At 53.3% G+C, this 25,200-nt stretch overlaps 1 protein-coding gene across 4 annotated transcripts in view; it reads right to left on the bottom strand.

Annotated features, from left to right (window-relative positions):
* The window catches only part of NFATC2 (nuclear factor of activated T cells 2), a 138,311-nt gene extending 118,815 nt beyond the window's left edge, over positions 1 to 19,496 (bottom strand). For 2 of the 4 annotated variants that reach the window (XM_053925953.2, XM_053925952.2), the window contains exon 1: positions 7,706 to 8,077. In XM_053925953.2, the coding sequence (XP_053781928.1) occupies positions 7,706 to 7,835 (130 nt within the window). In that variant the 5' untranslated portion in view covers positions 7,836 to 8,077. Of the gene's footprint in view, positions 1 to 7,705; positions 8,078 to 19,201 lie in introns of those variants that run through there. The other 2 variants (XM_045194987.3, XM_024559573.4) reach the window with 2 other exon arrangements.
* Positions 19,497 to 25,200: the final 5,704 nt, after the last annotated feature.

Raw genomic sequence — 25,200 nt, 5'->3', positions numbered from 1 at the left:
AGCAGTGGTACATTTACACTCGAATGCTACTTGGCCATAAAAAAGAAGGAACTCTTACCTTCTGTGACAGCATGGGTGGACACAGAGAGTATTATGCTGAGTGAAATAAGCCAGTCAGAGAAAGACAAATACCATATGATTTCACTCGCCTGGGGAATCTGATGAACAGAATAAACTAACAAAATAGAAACAGACTCATCGACACTGAGAACACATGGCTGGGGCTGGGGGGCTGGGTGAAAAAGGTGAAGGAATTAAGCAGACCAAAGAAACACACAGACAACTGTATGGTGATTAGCAGAGGGAAAGGGGGCAGGGGGCAGAAAAGGGTAAAAGGGGGATAAATGTGGTGGAAGGAGACGACTTGGGGTGGTGGACACACAATATAAAATACAAAGGATGTGTCATACAATTGTACACCTGAAACCTATATAATTGTACTAACCAATCTCACCCCAGTAAATTCAGTAATTTTTTTTTAAAAGTGAAAAGGCCCATGGCTTTAGATCTAAATGCCAGTTTGTGGGAAATGCAAGGGACAGAGGAACAGGTCAGAAGACACCACAGGTATGCCCCTGGCAAAAGCCAGACTGTGGGGAACCGCATGGGAAAGATGACCTTTTTCTGCAACAAATGGCAAGGAAATGGACTGATGGGGGGACTTTTACAGAATAAAAGAGCCGAATGACAGTGTCAACCAAATACAATGTGAGGGTCTTGTGTGGAGCTTGCTTCAAACAAGCTAACCGTTAAAAAGATGCTTGTGAGACAGGCAGGGAATGTGAACCCTGGACATTTGAAATTAAGTAACCATTCTTTTTCAGATTTGATAATGCTATTTTGATGTTTCTCAAGTCCTCACCTTTGAAAGCTACCTATTAATCTATTCATTCATAAGCTAAGATGCCATCTGGAATTCTAGGGATGTGGAGAAGACCGATCCTGTGTTGGCAACTGTCGAAGCTGGGTGAAGGGAACACAGGAGTTAATTATAAAATTATGTCTACTTTTCCATATTTTGGAAAAAGTTCATCCTAAAAGTTCAGAGAAGAGTCAAAGGCCATTCCTCTTGCTTTGGGGGAAGCCATGTCAGGCTCTGCTCTAGATAGGGAAGCCAGTCTCTCATCCCAGGAAGAGCCCCAGGGTCCAGGCTCTCCTCCCTCCCTGAGCTCAGTTTGGGAACAATCACAAGAAAAAACACACACACAGTGAACCTCCCAGCAGCCCAGGGAAGCTGAGTTTGGCCAGAGCTCTTGCGGAACCTGTGGCTGTTTCCTGTGCTGGGGCGGGAGGAAGGAGGAGGTCCCTTCGTGGAGGGAAGCCACAAGGCATCTAACACCCTGCCCTTTCCTGGGCTGCATCTCCCTGGCCCTGGCTCAGAGGGTCAGTCCCATGGGGACAGGACAGGACACCTGGGGAGGGGGAGGCCCCGCCTTCCTGAGAGAGGCAGCTACAGGGGGACCTCCCAGCCCTGGAGTCTGGACCACCAAGAAAGCTCCTGCAGTCAGCCAAGGGCTGGGGCTGAGGCAGGGGCCAGATGAGCTCTTAAAGTCAGTGCCGAACACGCAGAAGGCAGATAACGTGCTGGGGCACCAACTCCAGCACAGAGGCCCCTCTTCAGTGACAGCAAAAAGGCTCTTCATCCTGGCCTATTTTCTCTTAGGGCTCCGGATTCATCCAAGGCCGCGGCAAAGACTTGCTCCTCCAAGGAGCCAATGTCCTCAGCAAGTCGGGAGAGCTAGAAGGTTCCTCAGAGCCCCTCACCACTGCCACCCGACATCCACACAGCCCCGCTGCTGGCATGCTGATCCCACCGACTCAGGGAAACGTCCCGTCAGCCCTGGCAGGCGAGCCCCACCATCACCGCCCCCATCTCACAGATGAGAAAACGAAAACAGAGCCCAGAGACTCACACTCAGGTGCCCTTGGGCAGACTACTAAGGAACTATGCAACTTTTCCTCCATTTATTTGACAACTATTAATTGTGTGCATGCTAAGGCTGGGCACTTTTGCTTGGCTAAGGTTATGCAAGTAGAAGGCAACTAAGTCAGAACTGCAAGCCAGGATTTCCCGACTCAGACCTGGCGCTCCGACTTGCTGAGCCAATGGCCTCTGGAGTTGGGGGAACATGTACCCCAGGAGGAATGCACGACAATCCAAGGTGATATAGAAAGAAATAGAAAAACAGCAGAACTCCTATTTCTGTGCTGTCCTTTCTCCATTTTTAATTTTTGCTGCTTATTTCATAATGAGTATAGGCCCATTAGGAGAGCAGCAAAGAATATACCGCTGATAGTTAGGTCAGCATCGAACGTGAGGGACAAAGGCACCCATGCTACTCCTGCGCTTGGGCTCCATCAAAGCTGTAGTCAGTGACATTCTGGCTGAGTTGTAGTGCTGAGGGCAGGGACTCAGGACCCCACCTGCCTGGGTTCACGGCCTGCTTGGACACTTATCACTACCACCCAACATCCAGGAAGGTAACCGACTCCCAGTGACTTCACTGGTCCCGGTGTGGCCAGAAGATTCAAATGTGTAGCCAGGACTGAGAGCCACTGGCCACCACTGGCTTTTCTCAACTTGCTTCAACCCCGTCCCCTTACAGGTCTACAAAGCCTTGGGGAACCGACCTCCATTTGGTCAAATAAGACTGCTATATGGTTTTAAGGGCTCACCTCCCAGCTGAAATCGAAGGCCACCTCAGACACAGAGGGCTTTTTTTTTTCCATCTGGAAGCTGGGACATGTGTTCTACAGTGAAGAATGCTTCGGGCAACCCTCTCCCCATTTCCTTTGCCTCCCTGACAATTCTGGGCCTCCCTGCACCTCTCCAGCTGCACCTGGAGACGCTATTTGTACAAGCAGGCTTATTAAGGCCTGTCCTTAACTTGACACAGACAACGTCTCTGAATGTCACATGTTGGCGAACCTGCTTGCTTAGCATAGGACTCTATTTTTAGTAAGCACCAAAAAACCCCCCATGATACTTTATCCCAGCACCTCGTTTGTCCCTGTTTGTTTACCAGGCTGTGTCTCACAGAGGCCTGGGGGCCAGGTGAGGGCAGAGCCACGTCTAATTTGTCTCTGTGCCCCTACGGGGCCTGGCACCAAACCAGCATTGAGGGAGTGTTTGCCGAGAGAATGAGGTTTTAATTGTCCCCTGTGAGTGGGCTGAAAGCAGGTGCTCCTGAGCTGAAGTGCAGGTGACATCAGGGGATGGGCTACAGCAGGGACTGTGTGTGACTCTACCTGAAAATGGGAGAAAAGGCAGTGGAGGGCAAAGGCAACCTATGGGGGGTGGGGGGAGGATGTGCTCATGCATGGTAGGTGTGCACGTGGGCTCCAACAGTGGGTGCATATTCAGGACCTGTGGCTTTCGTCAGCTTTTTAAAGGTCTGTGACCCAGAAAGTTTAAGGGTCACCAGAACAGACCCTACAAGCAATGACCAGGAGTCTGTTTTCCCTTCTGCAGGGGCAAAGTCAGCGACACGTGCATGAGTTTACCAGGAATTGAAGGAGGGGTGCACTAGACCCACTGAGGCAGATCAGAAGTGAGCACTCCCGATATGTCAGCCCCCAACACAGCTCAGAGGACATCCGGCATCTCTGGAGGTGACTAGGGATTCCCAGTACCCATCTGTCTCTCCCAATGTGTTACAGTTGGGAGAAGTAAGAATTCCCAGGTACACACATGGAATTAAACTTCTAATCAGTCAGAAAGCCAGCATTGACCAGTCTAAGGTGGGGACAGGACAGGAACTTGGTCGGGGCTCCCACAGCTGTGTCCCCATTCCTTCTGTTACAATGCACTCAGCCATCTCCCTCAGTAGAAAAAAAAGATAAGAATCTGCTTTGCATGACTCTAGGCAAATAAATTTGAAAGTCTAGACAGATGGAATGGGTAATTTCTTTAGAGACAGTTTACCAAAACTGACTGCAGTAGAAATAGAAAGTGTAGCCAGACCACTTCCCACAGACACAATACACAAAGTGATCCAGGAACCATCGTCAAAAGGCACCAGGTCCAGATGGTTTCACAGGGGAATTCTATCACAACCTCAGAAACTGGTCAGTCCCAACAATACATTATTCCCAAGCACAGAAAATAAAAGATGCTTAAACCTAGTAGCACACAAAAAGGGACATTACAGACAAATATCACTCATGCATACTGCTGAAAGAAATCTTCAAATGTTGTCAAACCAACATGGGTGCCACCACCATAACAAAATATTAAACAGTCACCAAGTGAGGTTTATACCAGCAATGTATGGATATAAGTCAACATGTAAAGATCTAAGAAGAACAAAACCATATTTTTCCATCAATACTAAAAGGTCGGACATAGTTCAACTCCCATTCCTAATCAAAACTCATGAAAATAGGAATGGATGGATACTTCCTTGACATAATTAAATACATATGCCTCAATACTAAAGCCAACACTAGAGATACTCTTGCTGGGATCAGAAGCCAGGAAGGATGCCTACCATTTCCAAGACTATGAGCATGTTACTGGAGATATCAGCCAATGCACTCAGACAAGAGAAAACAATTAGAGGGTCCAGCTCAATGAGGACAGGGGCCAATTCTTATTCTCTGTTACATCCCTCGGATAGGTGCTCAATAGTTAGCTGGATGAGTAAATGAATAATGGCTCACATTAATTGAGTACCTCTATTAACAAAATCAAGGATTTAACAAAATGCTAGTAGCAAATCACACTGTTAATGGATTTAAATGGATTAGCTCATCCAAAGCAAACAGCTTTATGAGGTTAAGTACTATTAGTTCAGCCATTTGACTGATGGGCAAACAGAGGTCCAGAGAGGTTAAATGACTTGCCCAAGATCACTGTCGGTAACTGTCTTAAATTCCAGTGTTGCCATGGAGCCAGGCCCCTTACAAACCATTTCACATGTGTCTCCTATCCAAGGAGGGAAGGAACCCTCTGGAATGCAGCTCTGGTGCAGGTCTGCCAGGTTCGTATTTCCGTTCTGCCATTTACCAGCTCTGACTTTGGGGGAAGACTCCTCGCCCTCTCTGCGTGTTCGTAGTGTCCTCCACATGATGTGGTGACAACCACGCCCGCTGGCTAGGGTTGGAGGAGTTATCACACGAGCTAATGAACATTTGCTACATGCCAACGCTCCACAAAATGAGCACAACCTCCCCACAATTCCCTAAGTACCTTCACCAATTTCTGACAACGTCTGTCCCACTAGCAGTCCTTCTCCTTCCTTGGCTTTTGCCCAGCTCATGCCCAGAGTTAAGGGTAACACCTCACATGCATCACCATCATACTGTCCCCTGAGACAAAGCCCAAGAGCAAGATTAGGACCAGTGTTGGCCCTTGGGGAGTTCCACCACCAGGAGCTGCAAAAGGGGACCTCTATTAAACATCTGGGTGAGCCACAGCCAGACCCCCATCTGGAACAGCCCACTTTAGCCTCTCAAGGCTCACGGTGTCCCTTTGGGGCCATGACATTTCTGTGCCACCTACCTCCCAGCAAGGTGTCACTCTTTTACAGATCCCAGAGCATAATTCTCCATCCTTCACGCCAAATGGCACACAGTAACTTCTTTCCAAGGAGCGCAGTTTTGAAAAGAGTGACTTTACTGTGGAGACACCTGACACACCCTTCCTCGGCCAGATCGGCAAGGTCAATGTCAACGGTGATAACGCTGATAGTAGGGACCCTAGCTAGGATGTGATAGAGATGGTCACTTTACCTCTGTGCTCTTCCTCCCCAAAACCCATGGCTCCTGTCTCACCACGAGAAAAACATTAGAAAGACCCTAATTGGGGGATCGAACCAGTGCTCCTCAAAATTGTCAAGCTCATAGAAAACAAAGACAGTTTGAACTTGAATAAAGTATGGACTTTATGTCATAGTAATGTATCATTATTGGCTCATTCATTATAATAATACTAATACAGAGTAATGTAAAATGTTAACAATATGGAAAAGTGAGTATTGGGTATATGGGAACTCTTTGTATTATCTTTACAAATTTTCTGTAAATCTAAAACTGTTCCAAAAAATAAATTTTATTAAAAAAAAAACAAAAAACACAGATTCCAGGGCTTTCACTGTGGTCATTTAGATACCCATCTGGCAGCCTCTAGACACCACTGCCAAGAAAAACTATAAAAAGCACCTCCCATCAGATTTGGCTTGGAAACTATTTCCCCGGAAATCACCCCCCTGCCAAAAAAAAAAAAAGTTAGCCGATTATAAATGCAGGAGGGGTGCATGTATTAGTTCCCTGCAAAACATGACTTTAATCTTCACAAGCAGAAAGACCACTGATGCTAGAGGGGATCATGTGCAGATTCTGAATCGTATCTTTTCAAAGCAAAGGATGGCCTCCAGATTGTAACTCAAGAAGATGGGTCTCTCTTGCTGGCTAATTATTTCCATCTCCAGCCAAAATGCAGAATAATTACTAATTACTGTCTTCACTTAATATCCAGGGGAAGGAGACCCCTGAGGTCAAAACAAGCCCCTCACCTAAGGTGGCCAGTGAAGACCCATGGAAGGGTAGTTAAAACTTCTCATTCATCTGCCTATCCAATGTCTCTGAGAAACGGGGACCCCCCACCCCACCACCTAGGTGGGTGAGCACGCTGCCTACACAAGCCTGCGGGCACACCCCTTCCTGCACTCCCGCAGGCCGCCACCAGGCCCCAGTGCATCTGGAAGTTACCAGCAAGCCTGCCCCTGAGGCTGCAACAAGTATTGGCTAGGTTGGGCTGTCAAAATCAGGAAGCCTGGTTGGGGTTTTTTTGTTTTTTTTCCAAGACAACCTGCTAACCAGAAAAATACAGCGAGGTTGGGTGTGCGGCCTCCCCCTCCTCCTTCTGACGAAGGCTCCTGTTGAACACGTGAAGTGTCAGCCCAGGCTGGGGATGTCCCCGGCCCCCAGTGGCAGAGGGCACTGGAAGGCACCGACTGACAGGCAGGTTCTTTAGGCAGAGTCTGGCTGAATCCACAGGCCAGTTCCCCCTCTACCCCCTCCATTCCCTCCACCCCCTCCCAGCCCCCACACCGATTATGAGTGTGGGGTGCGGATGGTGCGAATGAGCTCAGGCTGATCCGGGCTGATCCGGGCTGATTGGCAAAGGCCGCAGCACCACCCAGGGAGGAAATGGGCCGGCCTCCTGACAGCGAAGTCAAACCACACCGCAGCACTAGACACAGACAATCTCTCCCTTAGTTTCAACACAAAGTCCCCAACAAAGGCCGCTGGTCCCTGCAGGGGCGGGGAGATCAGCTTTCACCTGTCCTGACCATTAGGTTCAGCGGCCACCTCTGGGAGCTCTGGCCCCTCCCAGTCACTCCATTCTTTGGCTTCCTCACCTCCTCCCCGCAAAGGGGAATCAGTCGCTCCCTTTGCCCCCTCTCCACCCAGCAGACTGAGGGAAACTGAGTCCCCTGCCACCTTTTGCTACCTCCTCCCTCAGGGAGAAGTCACAAGTAGTTGGAAACTGACACCCGAAGGGGCAAGGGTGAGCCTACCGCCCCCTAAGGGTGGCTGCAGTTCCCAATGCCGCATGTCCTCCCTCTCACCTGGGGACAGGCACCCCCTCACCAAGCCCCCCAGAAGTGGGACATCTGGAGCAAAAGGGCCCTGTGCCGACTCCCCAGGCCCAGGCCCCAGCCCGGGCTGGGGGGCCAGGCTGGAGGGAGCCTCCACCAACCTTCAGGAGGATTCATATAGTCATAGTTGAAGAGCATGGAGAAGTCCAGCTCTTCTTGGGGGCTGTCCCCAGGCTCGTGGCCCAGGGCGTCCCTTCCGTCAGGGTCTAGCTGCTGTTCCGGGGCTTCCATGGCGCGCAAGGAGGCAGGAGGGCTGTGGGGCCGAGACAAGGGCAGGCTCAGCTTTCTCTTGGGCCCTTCTCAGGGGCTGGCAAAGTGACAAGAAGCAGGCGGAGAGGCAGGTGAAGTGGCGGAGGTCACTGTTCTCGTGGGGACGGCCGCGGGGTCCGGGTTGGCGCGCGAGGCTCAGCGGGTCTGGACGCGCCTGGGGAGCTGAGCAGCCGGAGCGCGCAGCGCGAGCTTCCTGCTCGGGGAGGCACCTGTTGCAGCCCTGGGAGGGGGGAGGCGGGGACACAGCGGCCTGGCCAGCGGGGGCGGGGCCGCCACCCAGGGACCCAGGGGAGGGAGAGGGAGGCGGGCAGCCCAGGCTAGCCAGCGCCCCGCAGGAAGGAGGCCGTCTGCCTACTGCCCTGGTTCCCAGCTTAGCTACAGCTGGGGGGGCCACTGCCCGGTGCTGAGGCACAGCCGCTCTGGGAGGTGACTGCCTGCCACCCTGCAGGGGTGAGTGCTGCTGGCCTTGCCCCACCCAGAATCTAGACAAGAAAGCTGCTGCCGCTTGTAGTTTTGCCCTCCTGACCAGCTGATCACAGTCTTTCTCCTCTTTTCTTCCCCAAGGGGGCAGACCTTTAACTCCATGTGCCTCTGAGAGCCCACAGCTGCAGCATGATCTGCATCGGGAGTTCCGTCACCTGCTTGCCCATAACTCAATTTCCCAGGACCTGGGAAAGAATCACAGATACTCAAAGCACAAGCCCCATCTACACCTCTTGGCCAGCCACCTATTGTGTGCGCCAGGTGCCAAGGACGCAGCCTGCATGGGATGGGCTGTGGCCCAGGAGAAGCCCAGGTTCTGGGGCGGGACAGGCATGAAGGAAACACATGAGTGAGCAGAGACAGTGTCCTGTATGGTGCTGGGAGAGGACTCCCCAGGGGTGTGGCATGGACTGGGGAGGCTTCAGAGACTTCTGTGATCACGAAGGATCTCTCTGGGGAAGGGACATTTGCAGGAACCTGGCTGATGGGAGGATGGGGCGGGGGAAGACTGTTCTGGCAGTGGGAACCAAAAGAAAGCAAAAGCCAGCAGGAGCTCAGCATGTGGGAGCCAAGCGAGGGAGGAGGGCTGTGGCAGGTAACAAGCACACCTGGATGCTTGTGAAAAACAGATTCCCAGGCCCCTCACTGGGGATTCTGATTCCAGACGTCTGGAGTAGAGGCTCAGGAATGAGTATTTTTAAGCAAGCGCCCAAGGTGCACGTTATGAACAGGGGCCTTTGGGGAACACCACATAAAAACGCAGTGCCATCCCTTAATAAAGCAATCCCTGGGCTCTGGGGTGAGTCAGCTGAAGTCAGAAAGCAGACTCAGGCAGGTAGAAAAGATCAGAGTAGTGGTCTTCTACCCTAACAGCACCTTAGAGTCACCTGAGATATTTTTATAAAAGCTTGTGCCCAGGTTTCAATCTAAATCCAATGCATGAAAACATCGAAAAGTTGTTTGGGTTTTTTTTTTTATGGCTTCGGATGAATCTAACATGCAGCCAGCATTGAGAATCGCTGTTGAAAGAGTGGGTGGGAGGGGTTTGGGGAGTCCCTGAGCTTGACCTTGTGTGGGGACTGGCTCCCACTGTTCCCCGTGAACCAGAAGTATGAAGAATATGCACTCTTTGGGGGTGGGGAGGGACATCTCTGCTCTATCAAGAGGTGTGTGTGAAGCTATCCTTTGTCATTCACTCCACAAATATTTTTGGAGCACCTGCTAAGGGCCTGGTGCTGCTACAGGTCACATGGATGCAGCCACCTGCAGGTCATAGCTTCTGGCCTCCTCCCGCTCACATCCCCGAAGCAAAGCGGCGCGGCACTGAACAGGTTTCCCAAACTGCCCTTAGGTCGCTGGTTCCCAGCCCGGGCTGCATATTCGACTCACCCAGAGAGCGGTTACTGGCTCCAAGGGGCTGGGCCCCACCAGAGACCAGTCATAATCAGAATGTCTGAGGTGCGGCCAGGGGTGAGCACCCTGGCTTTAGACTCCAACTCCACTCCACGGGCCGGGGCCTGGCTCGGGACTCACCGAATGTCAGAGTCTTGGGAAGCACTTTCCGGTTGTCGGACTATAGAGAAACCCTCTTCTCTGTTCCCAACCACCAGCACGGCTATGCCGGGTGTACGCGACGGGGAGGGCGGGGGAGGTAACGCAGGTGAGGACACTTACAGCCGAGCGTCGAGAAGATGGGTGCCCTCAGTCCCGATGACAGGACCCAAAGCCCAGCCCGGAAACCTGGTCGGGGGCAAAGAAAGAACCAGCCTGCCCTTGTGCAGTACAGCAGCAGAAAGCCAGGCGTTACCCTCACGACGCCCTTTCTCGCCTCTCCACCCATTAGGATTAAATGCCTCCGCTCTCGTGGACGCCGGGAGGTGCTGCCCACCCAGAATCACTCCCCCTTCGTCTGAGAACAGCACTCAGGGTGTTCCTTTGGGAAACTACTCAGCCTACCTTGGTCCTACCTACACACAGATATCTGAGGGGCACAGCTTCCCCAGCACCACTCCCAGGGGCTCTGAGTCCTGAGGCCCCTTCCACTTGGCCCTGGAGGGACCCGCCACCCACAACTCTGCCCTCCTTTTCCCCCACTGGTATAAAGCTCATTTTTATCCACAGCCTGGACCTCTTATCCCAAGTCCCCGTCACCTGTCACCTGGATGACCATGGTTGTCCCCTCCCTGCTTCTGCTGCCATGGAACAGCCAGAGGGTCCTTTCAAAACGGATGTCCCAGCATCCCTCTCGCGGCTTCCCATTAAGTTTGACTACCAACACCTGGCCTCTTGGGGCAGCGGCCCCTGCCCTCGCTCTCCTCCGCATCATCCGCCATTCTCCCCTTGTCTTACTGCCCTCTGCCACTGGGAACCCACTTTTGCCCCTCCCTGTATTATGTTTGGTCTGCCGGTAATTTTTCTTAAAAATCTGAAGTGACATTTTTTAAATTGAGAGATTTCATATAAACATCCAAATGTCCAATGTCTCCTAAAAAAACAGGAAGGTCTGGCCACAGCAGATGGAGACCAGTCCCCTGGAGCTGAGTAGAGACCATCCCCTTCAGGTCCCCACCGACCCCTCCCAGCTGTCCCTGTCTGTCCCCATGAGTGCGTGAGCTTGGGACCCTGGTCTCCAGGCTCTTGCCTCCTTCTACCTGGTTTGGCTTCTCCTTTTCATGCCCAGCTTCACAGCAGGGCCCCCTCTGCCTTGTGGAACTGATAGTTAACAAGGACATGCAGGCAGCACACCCACCTCGGCCTGCATGCTGTCCTTGCCTGTCATTAAACAGGAGACGCCGCCACCCCCCAACCTGGGGAGCTGCGCCCCCTCCTGAGCTGGACCCCAAAGGGCAGGTTAGTTGGGGCGTGCAGCGCTGGTGAGTCTGTGCCCACCCCACCCCCCACAACTCCCTCAACCATCCACCTGCTCACTGTCCCCTTTCCGTCACCCAGTCTGTCCCCCTGGATGACAGCAGCCCCCAGCAGCAACGTGTCTGCCTCAGCTCCGTCCTCTCCCCTGCCTGGTCTTCGCTGACTCTAACATCTGCATCAGCTTCGTAATCTTTGAACCAGGGAGCGACAAGAACAAGCAAGCTGACTCCATCAGGACTCCCTTCAGCACCCCCACAGCCCCCGCCTGTCCCCCCAAACGCACATGGCATGTCCTCTGGCTTCTCGCTGTTTCTTGCCCGTCAAGACCTCACTGGAATTCCTTGAACATTCACTGAGCGCCTACATGGCTTCACGTAGGAGTGTGTCTCCCCTCCTTTACAAAACACGCTTTACCGGACTTTCAAATGCAGACGAGCCTCTCTTATTGACACAGAGGCTAAGTTTCCTCCGCAGCACCTGCCTGGAGTCTTGCAGCTAGAACATCCTCCACAAACACCTGCGGACTCACTGGGTCAGGGACAGAAGTAGATGGTCCAGAACCCACAGAGAGGACCCCAGGGAGTTGGAGGAAAACGGATTTATCCCCTTCGGGAAGGTCTCCTGAAGGTTATTAGGCTGAAGGAAGGTAATGACTTGAATTTAAAACGGTAAAATAACAGTGAAAATGGCGGCTGAGATCAGCAGGCCCCTTTCTACACACTGAGAGCGTGTAGGACAGGCTCTGCGTGCCCCCCCACACATGTAAAGACCGCTACGGCCCCCGCTGAGGCACAGAGGAGGTTGCGGTGTTCCTTTTAAAAGTCACACGTGCCACCACAGAAACGGTTTTGTCCCACAGAAATCTGATACTCATTACTGAGTCACATTGTTCCTGGGCTATTAGTGGAGGGTGGATTTGCTAAGAAACATTTTTGGACCAAGATGAAACGCAAAAGAAAAGTCTTATGACTCCCGGCGATAGCAGAGGGTGAAGGGGAGCTGACAGGGGGAATCCAGGCTGGGCCGGGAGGAAGACAGGGGTTCGTGTAATTCGCAAAATGAACGGCATCTACCCTTGGGTGTCAAAGGCAGGCAATATCCCTGATGAACCACAGGGCTCGAGGGAACGCCCTTCGAGAACCGCAAAGGAGAAGGCGCTGTGGACCAGGGCGTACCCTGCTCCTCTCCTCCTCCGGCACGGGGGTCCCAGCCACCGTCTCCTGCCTGGCCCCTGCAGCAGCAACCCACCAGTATCCTGAACATTCACGCTTACCTGGCTAGAGGCTGTTTTCCAGTTAATGGTCAATACAATCCCCCTGAAGATTCACAAGATCACACCCCTGCTGCTTAAAGTTCCCCCAGTGCCCCCCCCATTGCCCTGCGAATGGACTTCCAACTGCTCACAAGGGTCCTGCACCAACCTGCCCTGGCATGCATCCATGGTCTGGTCCCCTGTCCCAATCACCACCCCCTTTTTGGTTCCAGCCACACGTCTTGTTGCTGGTCACTGGATATCCCAAACACACGTCTCCCTGCGGGGCCTTTGCACTCACGGATTCTCTGCCTTGGATGCCCAACCCCAGACGTTTTACAGGCTGATGCCTCACCAGTCAGAGGTCCATGAAAAAGACCCCTCTTCAGACCGGAAGGAGCCATCCAGTCTGAATTTGCTGTCCCTACTGCCATGGGTTGAATTGAGCCCCTCTCCCAAGAACAGGTTCAATTCCTAACCCCAGTTCCTGTGCACGGGATGTTATGTGGAAATAGGGGCTTTGTAGACGTGATCGAGTTGAGCCGAGGCCATTAGACTTAAGGACTAGGGTCCTTAGGAGTGGAGAACACTCCTGCACACAGCAAGAAGGCTGAGTGACATGGGGACAGAGTGATACAATGACAAGCCCAGGAACGCCACGGATTTCCAGGAGCTGCCAGAAGCTGCGAGAGACAAGGACCCTCCCCCAGCAGAGCCTGCAAAGCGAACGAACATCTGTGGCTCTGCCGACACCTCAATTTCAGAATTTCAGCTCCAGAACTGTGAGAGAATACAGTTCTGTTGTTTCGAGCCCTGGGTTTGTGGTCATTCGTGATGGCAGCCACAGGAAACAGCACACCCACCTACACACACACACACACACACACACACACACACACACACACACACACGGAGGCCAAGTCATCTGCAACTCCTTCCTCCTCTTTCAGTCCCTCGCATTTAACACCAACTGCAATCACCGTGGGCAGTCCCGTGTTCACTCGCTGGGTGTTTGCCTCATGAGGGCAGACCGTCCGCCTGGCCCGGGAACTGCCACGGAGCGGATGCTCTCGAAATGCTGATGAAAACGCATGAATGGTCCAGGAGCTTCTAAGAGGAGACGAGAATGAGCCGGGCCTTGAAGGGAGGTGGGTAAAGGCGGGAGGGAGCCCTAGGTGGGAAGGCAGGCACGGGTCAGATGCAGGGAACTGCATGAACGGCTTGTGTCTGCACCGGAGCGAGGCGGACTGCGCAGACCGCCTCGGAATGGAGCTGCTGCAATGCCAGGCCTCAGGGGCACCAGGTGGGCTTTGGCCGCCAGGAGAGGCTTCGGGGAGACAGGTCCCTGGGCCGGTCCATTACAATGGAGAGAACTAAAAATGGAGAGGATGGGGGCTGCCAGAAGTTACTGAGTGGCCCAGAAAGGCAGGGTGGAAGGGGGACAAGCACCAACCCTCACACACACTCCAAGCTGTGCAGAGCGCTGGCTCCGTTAGGGGCTGCAGCCCTCTTCTTCAGCCCAGCTCACTGCCGTCTTGCTGGGTGGTCCTGCGGCAGGAAACCAGAAAAATGGGACCACGGAGCCCTTAAACACCAAGCTTTTGGCATTGGCGGGTCTGCTTTTGGCCTTGGAATGCCTTGACCACTCCCTTCTTGGTTTCCTATCTCTAAGCAGGGATTATGTTAAATACCAGCCTGGGGGGTGGCGGCGGGGGGGGGGGGGGGGGGGGGTGAGAATCCACTGACATCATATCTATAAAGTGCTTGGCCATAGACCATGTGTCTCATTGGGAAAGCAGGTCACCTTATTGTCATGGGCATTCAGCCCCACGGGAGCGACATGGTGGAGTGGGCCGGAGTCCCAGCCCCCAGGCCTAGCCATGTGACCCTGGGGAGTGCCTGTGCCTCCCTGTGCATGGTGGGGATATTGACGTATGAGGATTAATGAGGTGGCACATGGAACGCCCCCAGGATGGTGCCTGGCACGCAGTCGGAGCTGCGTAAGGGGTGGCCACTGCTGTGGTCCTGGTGGCTGTTTGTTGTTCTTGCCTTTGGGGGCTGATTCCTTCCAGACAGCGGCATGGAAGCATGTGCCTGCTGGATGACCCACGAGGAATTCTGCTGTGGCTGCTGGCTCGAGGTGAGGCACTGTGGAAGCCAAAGGCCACTGTCATCATCAAACAGAGATCTAGGAGAATAAGCCCAAAGGACGGCACGTGCTTCGGAGTTTAAGTCCTTGGCCTTTGCGAGTCACAGTCCGTTCGCTCGCCCGTCCCCGGAACAAAAACAAGTGCCGAGCACCCACTGCACCCAGGCGCTGTTCTAGGCCCCGGGGCCACAGAGATAAACAGGGACAAAGCGTGGACAGTCACCACCGGTGTGGCCAGGACAGGAAGAGGGCAGCACAGGGCAGAGGCCAGGGGAACCCAGAGGTGGCCTCCAATAGGAACCTGCCAGGCTTCTTCTGGGTAAGATGTGGGATCCTCACTCGTTTATGCAGTGAGAGCTGACCGATGAGAAAATGTGCAAGAAAGCCCTTGGGAAATTTTTTTTCAGATGGGGTTTTTCTTTAGGGGGGAAGGGGGGGCCAATAGTGAATTACTGAAGGGTAGAGCAATCATGACAACAGTTATTTATTAAGTGGGTACTTGGAGGCTCATATGGTTTATTAAAAGGTGGAAACTCTCCATAGATTGGTCAATGAGTGCTGCCATCCCCCACACCCCCCACAGGACCTTTGCTGTCTTGGGACCCTCCCTGCGATTCAGCAGATAAAGGGTTAAAGCCTGGCCCCATGAGGAGTCTCCTTGTACCCTATGCCTGCTGTTCTGATTGGCTAATACTCATTGTCAAATATATTAACAATGAGCCCTGACAGGCGTGACTCAGTTGCTTGGGCGTGGTCCCGCACAGCAAAAGGTCACCGGTTAGATTCCTGGTCAGGGCACACGTATGGGTTCAGTCACCCATCAGGGCACGTATGAGAGGCAACCGATTGATGCTTCTCTCTCCCATTGATGTTTCTCTCCCTCTCTCTCTTCCTCCCTTCCCCTCTCTCTAAAAATAAATAAATAAAGGGTTTTTTAAATTAAAACAAATTAATAATTATTCCAGATAATAATCATTCTTTCATACGTGAGGACACTGAGGCACAGGAAATGGAGTTTCTTGCGCAAGGTGACGCAGCTAGTGAATGGCAGAGCCAGGATTTGAACCTCTCACCCAGATCTCCAGCCCTCGACGTCCCGGGTGGAGAAATATTACCTAGAACCCATGGGAGACTCACCAGGATAGGAGGCCTGGCCCCCTGTCCTCAGGGAAAAGTCTTTAATAACGGTAGTCTCTTCGGAGCCCTGAGAAAAGAAGGAGAGACCGGAAAGGCTCTTGGTGGGGTGGGGTGTGGTGGGGCAGGGGGCTCTCTGTTTTGTGCAAAAACAAAAAGCAGTGCTGGCGTCAGAACCTCCAGGCCACCTGGGGACTTTGTTCCCTCTGGGAGAAGTGGAAACACTGTCCTTTCATTTCCCTGAGGCGAGGCCAGGAGTCCTCCCTGAATCACTCCGTGCCCAAGGCCATTCAGCTGGCGCCCCAGGTTGCTCATCTTCAATGCTGCTGCTGCTGCTGCCCTCACTCCCTGCCACACTCCTTTCCTACCCTGCCAGGGTACGACTGGAAACGACGTGGTGGTGGGGAAGGAACCCCGGATCGAGGAGTGGACCCCCTCCGTCGGCTCCTCTGTGGAGTGGTATTTTAAAAATTAGGATAGTGTTAGTGAGTTCCAGACTCGGCAGAACATACGGTTAAGGGCCTGGGTGCAAACGGTGGCCCCAGCTCCTCTCTGCTGGGTAACCTTCGGCCAGGTCCTTCCCCTCTCTGTGCCTCGCTGCCCTCCTCTGTGCCCGAGATGAGGGTTCCACAGCTTACAGAGACGCTCGCCCTGACAGTCAAAGACTTAATACTTACAAGCCCTTGGGCGTGCCCCTTGGAGCCCAGTATACATGTGCCCTCACCCCCAAGGACAGAGCAGGATCCCCCGTGCGCCAGGCATTGTGCTGCTGATGTGCTGGGTGACCCTGGGCAAGGCTGGCGTTCGCCGTCCACTGTCAATCATCAGGCAACAATAGCATCTCATGGGTGCTAACCACAGGTGCAGCACAGTCGTCGGTGGTTTGCGAGCGGGATCTCATGGGATGTTTCTGACAACGCCATGAGGTCAGCACCATCATTTTCCCTTTTGCTGATGGGGGAACTGAGGCTGGGCAGCCATGATCTTAGCCCAACCTGTCTCACTGTGAAGCCCCAGGAAGTTACAAAGTACCTGGAAAGGTTTGAAGAGCTACATCTCCTCGACAAAATTTTTGTAGCAAAATCTAGTATCAACCTAAGTTATTGTTTTGCAACTTTAATAGGAGTTGCAGCTAACCTTTATTGAGAGGTGACTACGAGCACAATACTGTTTTAGGTTCTTTATATATGTGGCCTCACTGAGTCTCACAAAAACCCTGTAAGGGAGTCATTATTAATGGACCCATTTCACAGATGTAGACATTGAGGCACAGAGAGGTCAAGGCACTTACCCAAGGTCACACAGTATGACGTGGCCAAACAGAAATTCTAACCCAAGCAGAAGGCAGAGAGCTCCCGTCTGGGAGTAAGCAGAGCTCACTCTGGATCTGTTTATTCCTGAAATATTTTCCATCATCCCACTCAGATAAAATGGAACACACCTCTCTCAGATCTTCAGTTTCTCCCGGGGCCTCGACCCAAAGCTGCTCGGCAAGGTCAGTATTTGCCTGCCATGTAAATATTCTATTTGCTATGCACGGCCCCACCCGTCTGCAGGGTCTGGCCCTGTGCTCACGTGCTGGTTGAATTTAAAGGGGCATCAGCTTTTCCCTCTGCAGGGCACGGCCGAAGGGTCTCTCACGCCAGCTCTTTGATGCCTGGAACTGCATGCTCTGTGCCCAGCTGCCTTGGTACGCCAAGTGTGCTTCACTGGTGACAATGTGGTGCCCTGTCTCCCACATGTGTACACACACACACTGCATGCACGGACTCACAATCCCTGCACGTGAGCATGGGCTGGGAGGGTAGGTAGTGCACGTGCACACACAAGGTACACAGGCTTCAACACCCTGAGGGGAGGGCAAGTTCATCAACCAGGAGCAGAGGCGGAGCGGCTCCAATAAAATGGGAGGCTTGTATTAGATCAGAGTCGAACGGAAGCCCAGCCTCTCTCCCAAGCTCGCGCGCTAGCTCACTCTCTCTCTGTCCGTCCTTCCTTTCCAAACAGAGCTGCTTTTGGCACTGGTCTGTGCCTCCATCCCCACCATCATACCATCAAACACTGTCCATATGTACGACAGTAAAACGCCGATTCACGTCCTTCATGGATCTGTCACCTGTGTGAGAGCGTCGCTTTTACAGGTGATGCCCTGTCGGTAAATTCTGTTTTGCCATTATGTCACGCGCTTGACCGCTTGCAGAGGGACAGGATAAACTGGTACAGTTACGGCGTTCAACGTGTTGGCAGGGTCTCGCTTTCAAAAGTGCAACTCAGCTAAAAATACGTGTCACTGAGGTCCGCTGTGGCAAAGCACACCATTTACCTAACCCAAGGCATTCGGCCTCACTCTGCTTTTCACAAAAAAGAAAAGAAAAGAAAAAAAGCCCCTCAGGTTTATTTACTGAAATTGTCATTTCTCCACCCCCCCCCCAGAACTGTAATCAGCCACACAGAGCACAAAACCTACATTCAACTCTGATTTTATGACACCAGGCTAACTCCCTCCTACGCATATTTATTTCACTTAACCCTTGCAGCCCTGCCCTCCGCGGGCAGCGCCCCCACCGCAGGCAGGGCTGGCCTCCGACAAACACATCCCGTGGCCTGGTTTCCACTCTTAAAGCCCGGTGCTTTCGTGCGCAGCCCCAGCCCCTCCACCATCCCAAACCAGATGGGAGACTTTCATATCATATTCTTATACGCTAAGCCCCTCCCCTCAGAACCAAGTAGTATGGTTCCAGGGCTCGATCCAAGCGGAGGAAAAAAGAGGCAGAAATACGGAAAGCAGAGTGTAATCAGACCGCCAAACAAACTGATGGTACACTGCACTTTAAAGGGGCAGCCGGGGGACTGTATCCACCAGGAACATCAAAAAAAGGGGGGGTGGCAGGGGGAAATTGTTTAAATGTCCCAGAGCATCTGCTGTGGTAACTGCTCAAAAGCAAAGTCTTCACGACTACTTTTCTATATAGTCAAAGATCAAGCCTGTCTTCCTAAAATGAAAAAAGAAGCTACATGATACAATAATAATAAATAGTTATTATAATTATTAATTATTATTATTAACAGTAATAATACAGCTGGATAGCAACTGCTGTCAAAAGCCAAGTGCTGAAACGGTTAAGCAGCCAGCGGTTAGTAGCGAGAGACTCCCGGTGTCCTGCGGAGGGGAAAATCCTCTGACAGCCTCGCCTAGGGAATCCCGCCGTGCGACACTGCGCTGCCCCGGCTCCAGTCGCTCCTCGTCTCCCCTGCCTGGCAGGGGCGAAGGTGCCCCTCCTCCTGGCCACTCTACCTGTGCGCCCTGGGAAACCGGAGTCCCCGGGCCTCCCCGCGACTCAGCCAGGAGCCCAAAGCACTGCCCGAGAAAAGGAGCAGAAGAGAAGGGGTGGGAGGCGGGAGGAGGAACCGGCCGAAGTAGAGGGAGGGCGAGTCGGTTACCTTGGTCCACAGACCCCATGATGCGGAGGGGATGGCAGTGCCCCAGCCTGAACGCAGCCTGTCTCTGCATCTGGAGGGGATGGGGGCTTGGCGCGCCGTGTGAGAGGAGCTCTGTGTTTGGAGACCAGGAGCCAAGGGGGCGCCGTCCTCTAAAGCATGCTCGCGGGGCTGCCCTGGCCGAGGAGCCTGCGAGCGGCCCGGGAGCTGCGCGCCTCCCGCTCCCGGCTCCCGGCTCCGGCTCCTGGCGCGTTGGAGTCGGCGCGGCTCGGCGCTCGGCTTACTCGAGAGGGAACGCGACTTCCTTCCCGGCGCTCCGTGTTTATAGGCTTTCAATGCAGTAAAATAACGGGATTCCCTCACTGTTTCCTCCTGTTTATCCAGCACCATGGAAACCACTGGATCCCGTCCATCTCCAAAACTAAGGGCTTTCCTGCAAACTTCACACTCAGGAATCCATGACGTCGCCTCCTCCGCGGCCAGCCAGCTCCGTGGCTCCCTCGGCCGCCAGCACAAGTCCCTGATTGTTCAGGAGAAAAGTCAGGGAGAGGGAGTGATGCGGGCGCCCAGAGGAGAAGGGGGGTGGGGGTGTGCGAGTGTCCAAGTCGGCCTTGCAGGAGCTCCAGGCGGCTGTTTGCAAGGATTGCCCCAGCCACCGCCTTCCCGAGCGGGCTGCAGCTTTCAATAAATCATGCCCAGACTCCCAAGCCCCCCATTTTCCAAGTGGGCACCTCCCAGGGAAAGCTGCCCAGGGCTCACACCAACGCCCCAGGTGGTCGGGCCCCTGGACGCTGACCCAGGGGCCCTTCCCTGTCCCTGGGGGCCTCTGGCTGCCCTGATTTTTTATATTCAGGGATGGTGAGAGGAAGAAGGGGGGGGACGGCGAGGTCGAGGGGAAGGAGGCAGAAGAAATAAATAACTGGTGCCTTGTGTCAACTCTGTGCCACTCCAAGATTTTTTTTTCAAAGAGTATATTTTTAGATTCATTTAGAAAACCTAAGGTTTCCAGTGATGCTCAGACTCCAGCAATAATGAAATGGCCAAAGAGACACCGAAACCAGGCAACCCATGTGTTTACACATGGTCTGAATACACAGGGAAATAAAGGGAAGGGATGTCATGAACTTTGCATGGTCTCCAAAATAAGGTCCGTGGGAGGCCACTCGTGGCTCCCGTCAAGGGGCCGCGGACCCCAGAAGGCCGGTGGGAAGAGGGAGAGGCACACAGCTGTTGAGATGCTCTTTCTAAACTTAGCTGAGATTTGCCTCTTCGTTTGCATGCAGGGTGGGAAAGTCGGGGCCCATAGATAAAGCCAGCTTTGAAAATGGCTATTTCAGATATTCTTGTGAGCTCTGATAAAACTTTGGGTAGCATCAAAGCTGGTGACTCATCAGCAACGCCCCCCCATCTCACCCCACCACACACACACACTTTTTCAGAGAGACTTGAACTTTAAGAGACATTCAGAGGAGTTGGTTCCATCTGTGGGACCACTCAGAATCCCATGCTTCGGCCCACAAGAGCCTCGCTGGGTTCTCAGACACTGCCCCACAAAGAGCGACTGGGAAAAGCCCCCTCCCCTTGCCCCAGGCCTAGCCCGCCCTCTGCACCGTGAAGTCCGACTCAGCCAGCAGTACAGCTTAGGTGTCATGCTTCCTGCAAAGAGCAGTCTTATCTGTACACCGCATGTGCTCCAAGCCTTGTACCTTGAATTCCTTGCAGCCATCTGCAAGCAGGGGGACCTCCTCTCCAACCTTCCGAAAGGGAAACTGAGGCTCACCGGGGGCAGATGGCTTGCCTGGTGCTTTTCTCGGCAGATCCTGGATGGCAGCCTGTGAAACCATAGAGATTCTTTATAGGGAGCCTACCCAGGGGACTCCATTCACTGAGGACTCTGTATCCCTGCATTGGGGCAGGGAACAAGCTGGCCAACCCTCCCTGTTTGCCTGGAATTGAGGAGGTTCCCAGGCTGCAGGACTTCAGTTTTAAGACTGGGAAATTCTCGGGCAGGCTGGGACAAGTTGGTCATTCAAGGTATGAATGAAACTCGGCACTCAACTTCCTTTTAGTGCTGCAAGCCTAGAACCATTGTGTTCTGAAGACAGTCTCGCTGCTTAGCAATACTATGAGCACCTCCTAACTCAGCACCTACTGTGTGCCAGGCCCTGCACCAGAGTCATCTATAAATTCCTGCTCTTGACCCCTACAGAGTAATCCACGCACGACAAGAGCAGCTTCCCTACGCTCGCCGGCGTGGTTGCCACTAGCCCCGGTTGGCTACCGTAATTTAAAATAAAATGTAAAAGTCAGTTCCTTGGCTGCATGGGCCATATCTCACCTGCTCAAAAGCCATCTGTGGCTTGTGGCTAGTGGCTACCGAGCTGGGCAGTACAGACTAGAATGTTCCCATCACTGCAGAAAGTTCTATCAGGCAGCATGAGTTAGGGGACCTGAGAGGTAGGGTCAAGTACAGACTCTTCACTCAGGTTCTCGGTTCTGCCCCAGGCCACTTACCCACTCTGTGAAATGGGTACACTGGCAAGGCCTTCCACAGAGCCGATGGGACGATGTGAAGCTAAGAACAGTGAGGCACATAATAGATGCTGGAAATGTATATTAGGATTTCAGAAGCTTCCCACACTCAAGGAGTGAGAGGTGACTAAGGCAGGATGAAGACGGGCCCTGCGGTCCTTGCCCTTCACCTCCAGGCCTCCTTTTACGTAACAGTTGCCTCGTGCAGGGCTTGAAGCAGGTCTGTGCAAGGTCTAGTCCATTTCGCCCTCCCACTGGGCCCCATGTTGCGAGCCCTGTTTACAGATGAGCAAACTGAGGCTCCTCAGGTTCATGTCCACACAACCAGCTCGGACTTGAACCCAAACTCTGCTTGGCAACAAAGCCCGTGGCCTTGGCCCTGCTTCCCAGAGGCCTCCCTGGGAGCTGAGGTCTTGGAGGCCAGAAGCGAGGCAGGAAATGAGCATGCTGGGCCCTCCGTGGCCAGACTCATTATCGGGGATAATTTTAGACTCGGTCCCACCCAGGCTCAGGCCTCGGAGGCGAGTCGAGATCTCCGCAGGTGCCTGGCGCTGCCTGGAGGGGCCGCCTTTTGGAACTCAGTAGAATCAGCATTAAGCCACATTTTTTTTATAGAGCCCACTCTTTGTCACAGTTAAGCATTTTTCCCTTTTAGAGCACATTAATGCTACATAAGGACTGGATCCGGGGGAGTCGCAGCTGAGTCACCTAATTTGCCCTTATGGGCTGCAGCTTTCGGCTGCTCGGTTTAGCTGTTCGGTGCCTCAGACAATTTCTTTCCTCTCCCAGTGCCAGGGCAAGAAATATTTTGTCCTTTTGAACTGAACCACCCACTGTTTTTCACTTCTCTCGAGCACTCTCCCTTTTTTTTAAGGGATGCTCCAAGGGGGGGTGGGTGGAGAGCTTCTGCCCACTCAATTAATTATCCACGAAAAGTCCCCAAAATAGAGGCTCTCAGCTGGGGTGGGAACGGGCCAGCAGTGGAGGAAAAAGCGAAAGAGGAGCTGAATCAAAGCAAATAGAAGGCGTCCAGGTGGCCATGGTGAGAAAGGCCCAGGGAGACTGCAGGACATCTGGGCTGCAGGAGACCCTGAATCACCGGGGAAGTCTTTCATTAGAACCTCTTCCCTCCGACAGCCTCAGAAATAAGAGACGCAGGTATTTCTGCCGAGACACACCGCATTCCGCTGCGGCCCCTACGACCGAGCAGCGCTGAGGAGGTGCCTCGCAGGTCCTCCGGCCGCACTGGTGATCCAAGTGTCCCCTCCACCTGCTGGCCACCTTGACCGTCAACCCTTTCCTGGCTGGCAGGCAGACGGCAGCTGAGGATGGTTCGGGTCTTCCACGTGTCTCAAACACAGAGAGTGAGACAGACGCAGGTGGGTGCAAACCAGAAACGTGAGATTTATAGGCACACCTTGGAGATAGTGCAGGTTCGGGTCCAGACCTCCGCCTTTAGGGCGAGTATCACAATAAAGGGAGTTTAATCTTTTCACTGATAGAGGGTCTTGCCTTCAATTTGAAAAAAAAAAAAAATCCATGGAGTACAACGAAGCAAAGCACAATAAAACAAGGCATGCCTGTCTCAGTACCGTTCTGTCCATCACAGTGAGCGTTCGTTGAGCACTTGCTATGTGGCAGGCATGAACTCACTGCACCCTCACAACAACCCTGTGATTGTCACTTCACAGAGAAGGAAACTGGAGCACAGAGAGGTTATGCAGCTTGCCCCAGGTTGCACAGCCAGTAGGTAGCAGAGGTGGGAATTGAACCCTGGCCACCTGGCTCTAGAGCCTATGTTCTTACCCACTAGGCTATACTGCCTCTCATGTGCCATCTCCATTGCTTTAGGAAGCTCCCCGTCAAATATCTGTTCATTTCCTGGCTTATTCCATGCACTTCACTCTGGCTGAGCAGCAAAAATGGGATGGAGACTCGAGAAGACATCAGCCCTGCCTGCTACTTGGTTAACAAGGCCACCAGAGTGCCGAGGGAGCAGCAGTGAATGACAGCAGCAGTGGAACAGTCCAAGGGGACCGTGAGCGCTGGAGGCCCCACAGAGGGTGGTCCGTAGGGTCTGGTAAGCTGCCTCAGCCAGGGACCGTCCTTGGCTCTGTCCTCCCCTCCCACGGCCATCTTCCCTCTTGAATCTGTCCCACTCTCTTCCTCCCTGCGGGACCAGCCTCTCCAGGGCACCCGCCACCCCCCGCCCCCATCTCCCTCCTGGGAACACCATGGCTTCCTCACTGCTCTCTCAGCTTCTCTCCTACCCACCCCCAACTCAGGTCTCCTCTGTCCCTCATGGTCTTTCCTAACTCTCAAATCTAAGGGGGATATCTGATCACGTCACTCCCCCTGCTTAAAATCCTCCGTGGGGTTATAAAAGCCTTCAGGATAAAGTCCACAATCCCAGATGGGACCTACAAAGACCTATCAAGTCTACCCTGCCCCTTCCCGCCTCGTCACTCACCTCTCACACCCTTGAATCCCATGGTCCCGCCCTCCAGAAACACTCGGAGCCCCCAACTCTTGTCCTCCCGCAGCGCCAGGCCTTCCCCCAGGCTGCTTTCTCTCTCTTCGCCCATCCCTTCTCTTCTCCCGGCCCCAGGTTGGCCTTGGGTAACACTTCTTTGAGGAAGTCTCAGCCTCTGCGTGGGTAAAATGGAGTGACCCCTACCTCTTCGGGAGACATGAAGATCAGACGACATTGTGGCTAATGAAGCCCTGATGCAGTGCTTGGTATACAGTAAGCACTCAATAATGGTACCAAAATGACTAGCAGCTTGCCTCCATATATAGCAGTTACGCAAGTACCCGGACCCATCAAAGATGCCAATTCAGAGGTTTCCCACCCCTCTCAGATAAAATTCAAATACCGTGGCTGTCAGAGCTGGCCTGGGCATTCCTGCTCTCGTGTGGCCCCTCCCACCCCGTGCCACACTAGCTGGCTGCTGAGGCTTCTTCCTTGCGTTCTTGGATCAGTCGTGCTGGGGGCAGCCAGCTGCCATGCTGTGAGGACACTCAAGCAGCCCTTTGGCGAGGTCCCCATGAGGAGGAGCTGAGGCCTCCTGCCAAGCGGCAGGTGACACAGCCACATCACCCAGTTGAGGCGTTCCTGACCCACAGAAACTGGGAGATAACACACACTGTTCCTTTAAGCCACGAAGTTTGGAGGGAACAGCAGATAACAGCACGGCCTCTGAGACCCAGCCCTGCCCACCTGTCCGATCTCATTCCCCTCCCTTTCCCATTTTGCTCCCCTGCTCCAGCCTCACTGCCCTTCCCTGTCCTTGGTCCCACCTCATGGCCTGAGACCTTCCTTCCCCCTTTGTCCCACGACCTCTCATGGCTGGCTTCTTTCATCCTCTTGACCTTAATTCAAACGTCATCCTCAGAAAGCAGACGAGACGTCCATGACCCTCATCTCCAAAACAGGCTTCTGTGCCCTGAAGCTGGACCTCGCCCCATGA

Source organism: Desmodus rotundus, chromosome 6 (genome assembly GCF_022682495.2).
Source record: "Desmodus rotundus isolate HL8 chromosome 6, HLdesRot8A.1, whole genome shotgun sequence".
NCBI classification, from domain to species: Eukaryota; Metazoa; Chordata; class Mammalia; order Chiroptera; family Phyllostomidae; genus Desmodus; species Desmodus rotundus.
Note: the sequence above shows the minus strand (reverse complement) of the source record. Positions and strands in the feature narration are given on the sequence as shown.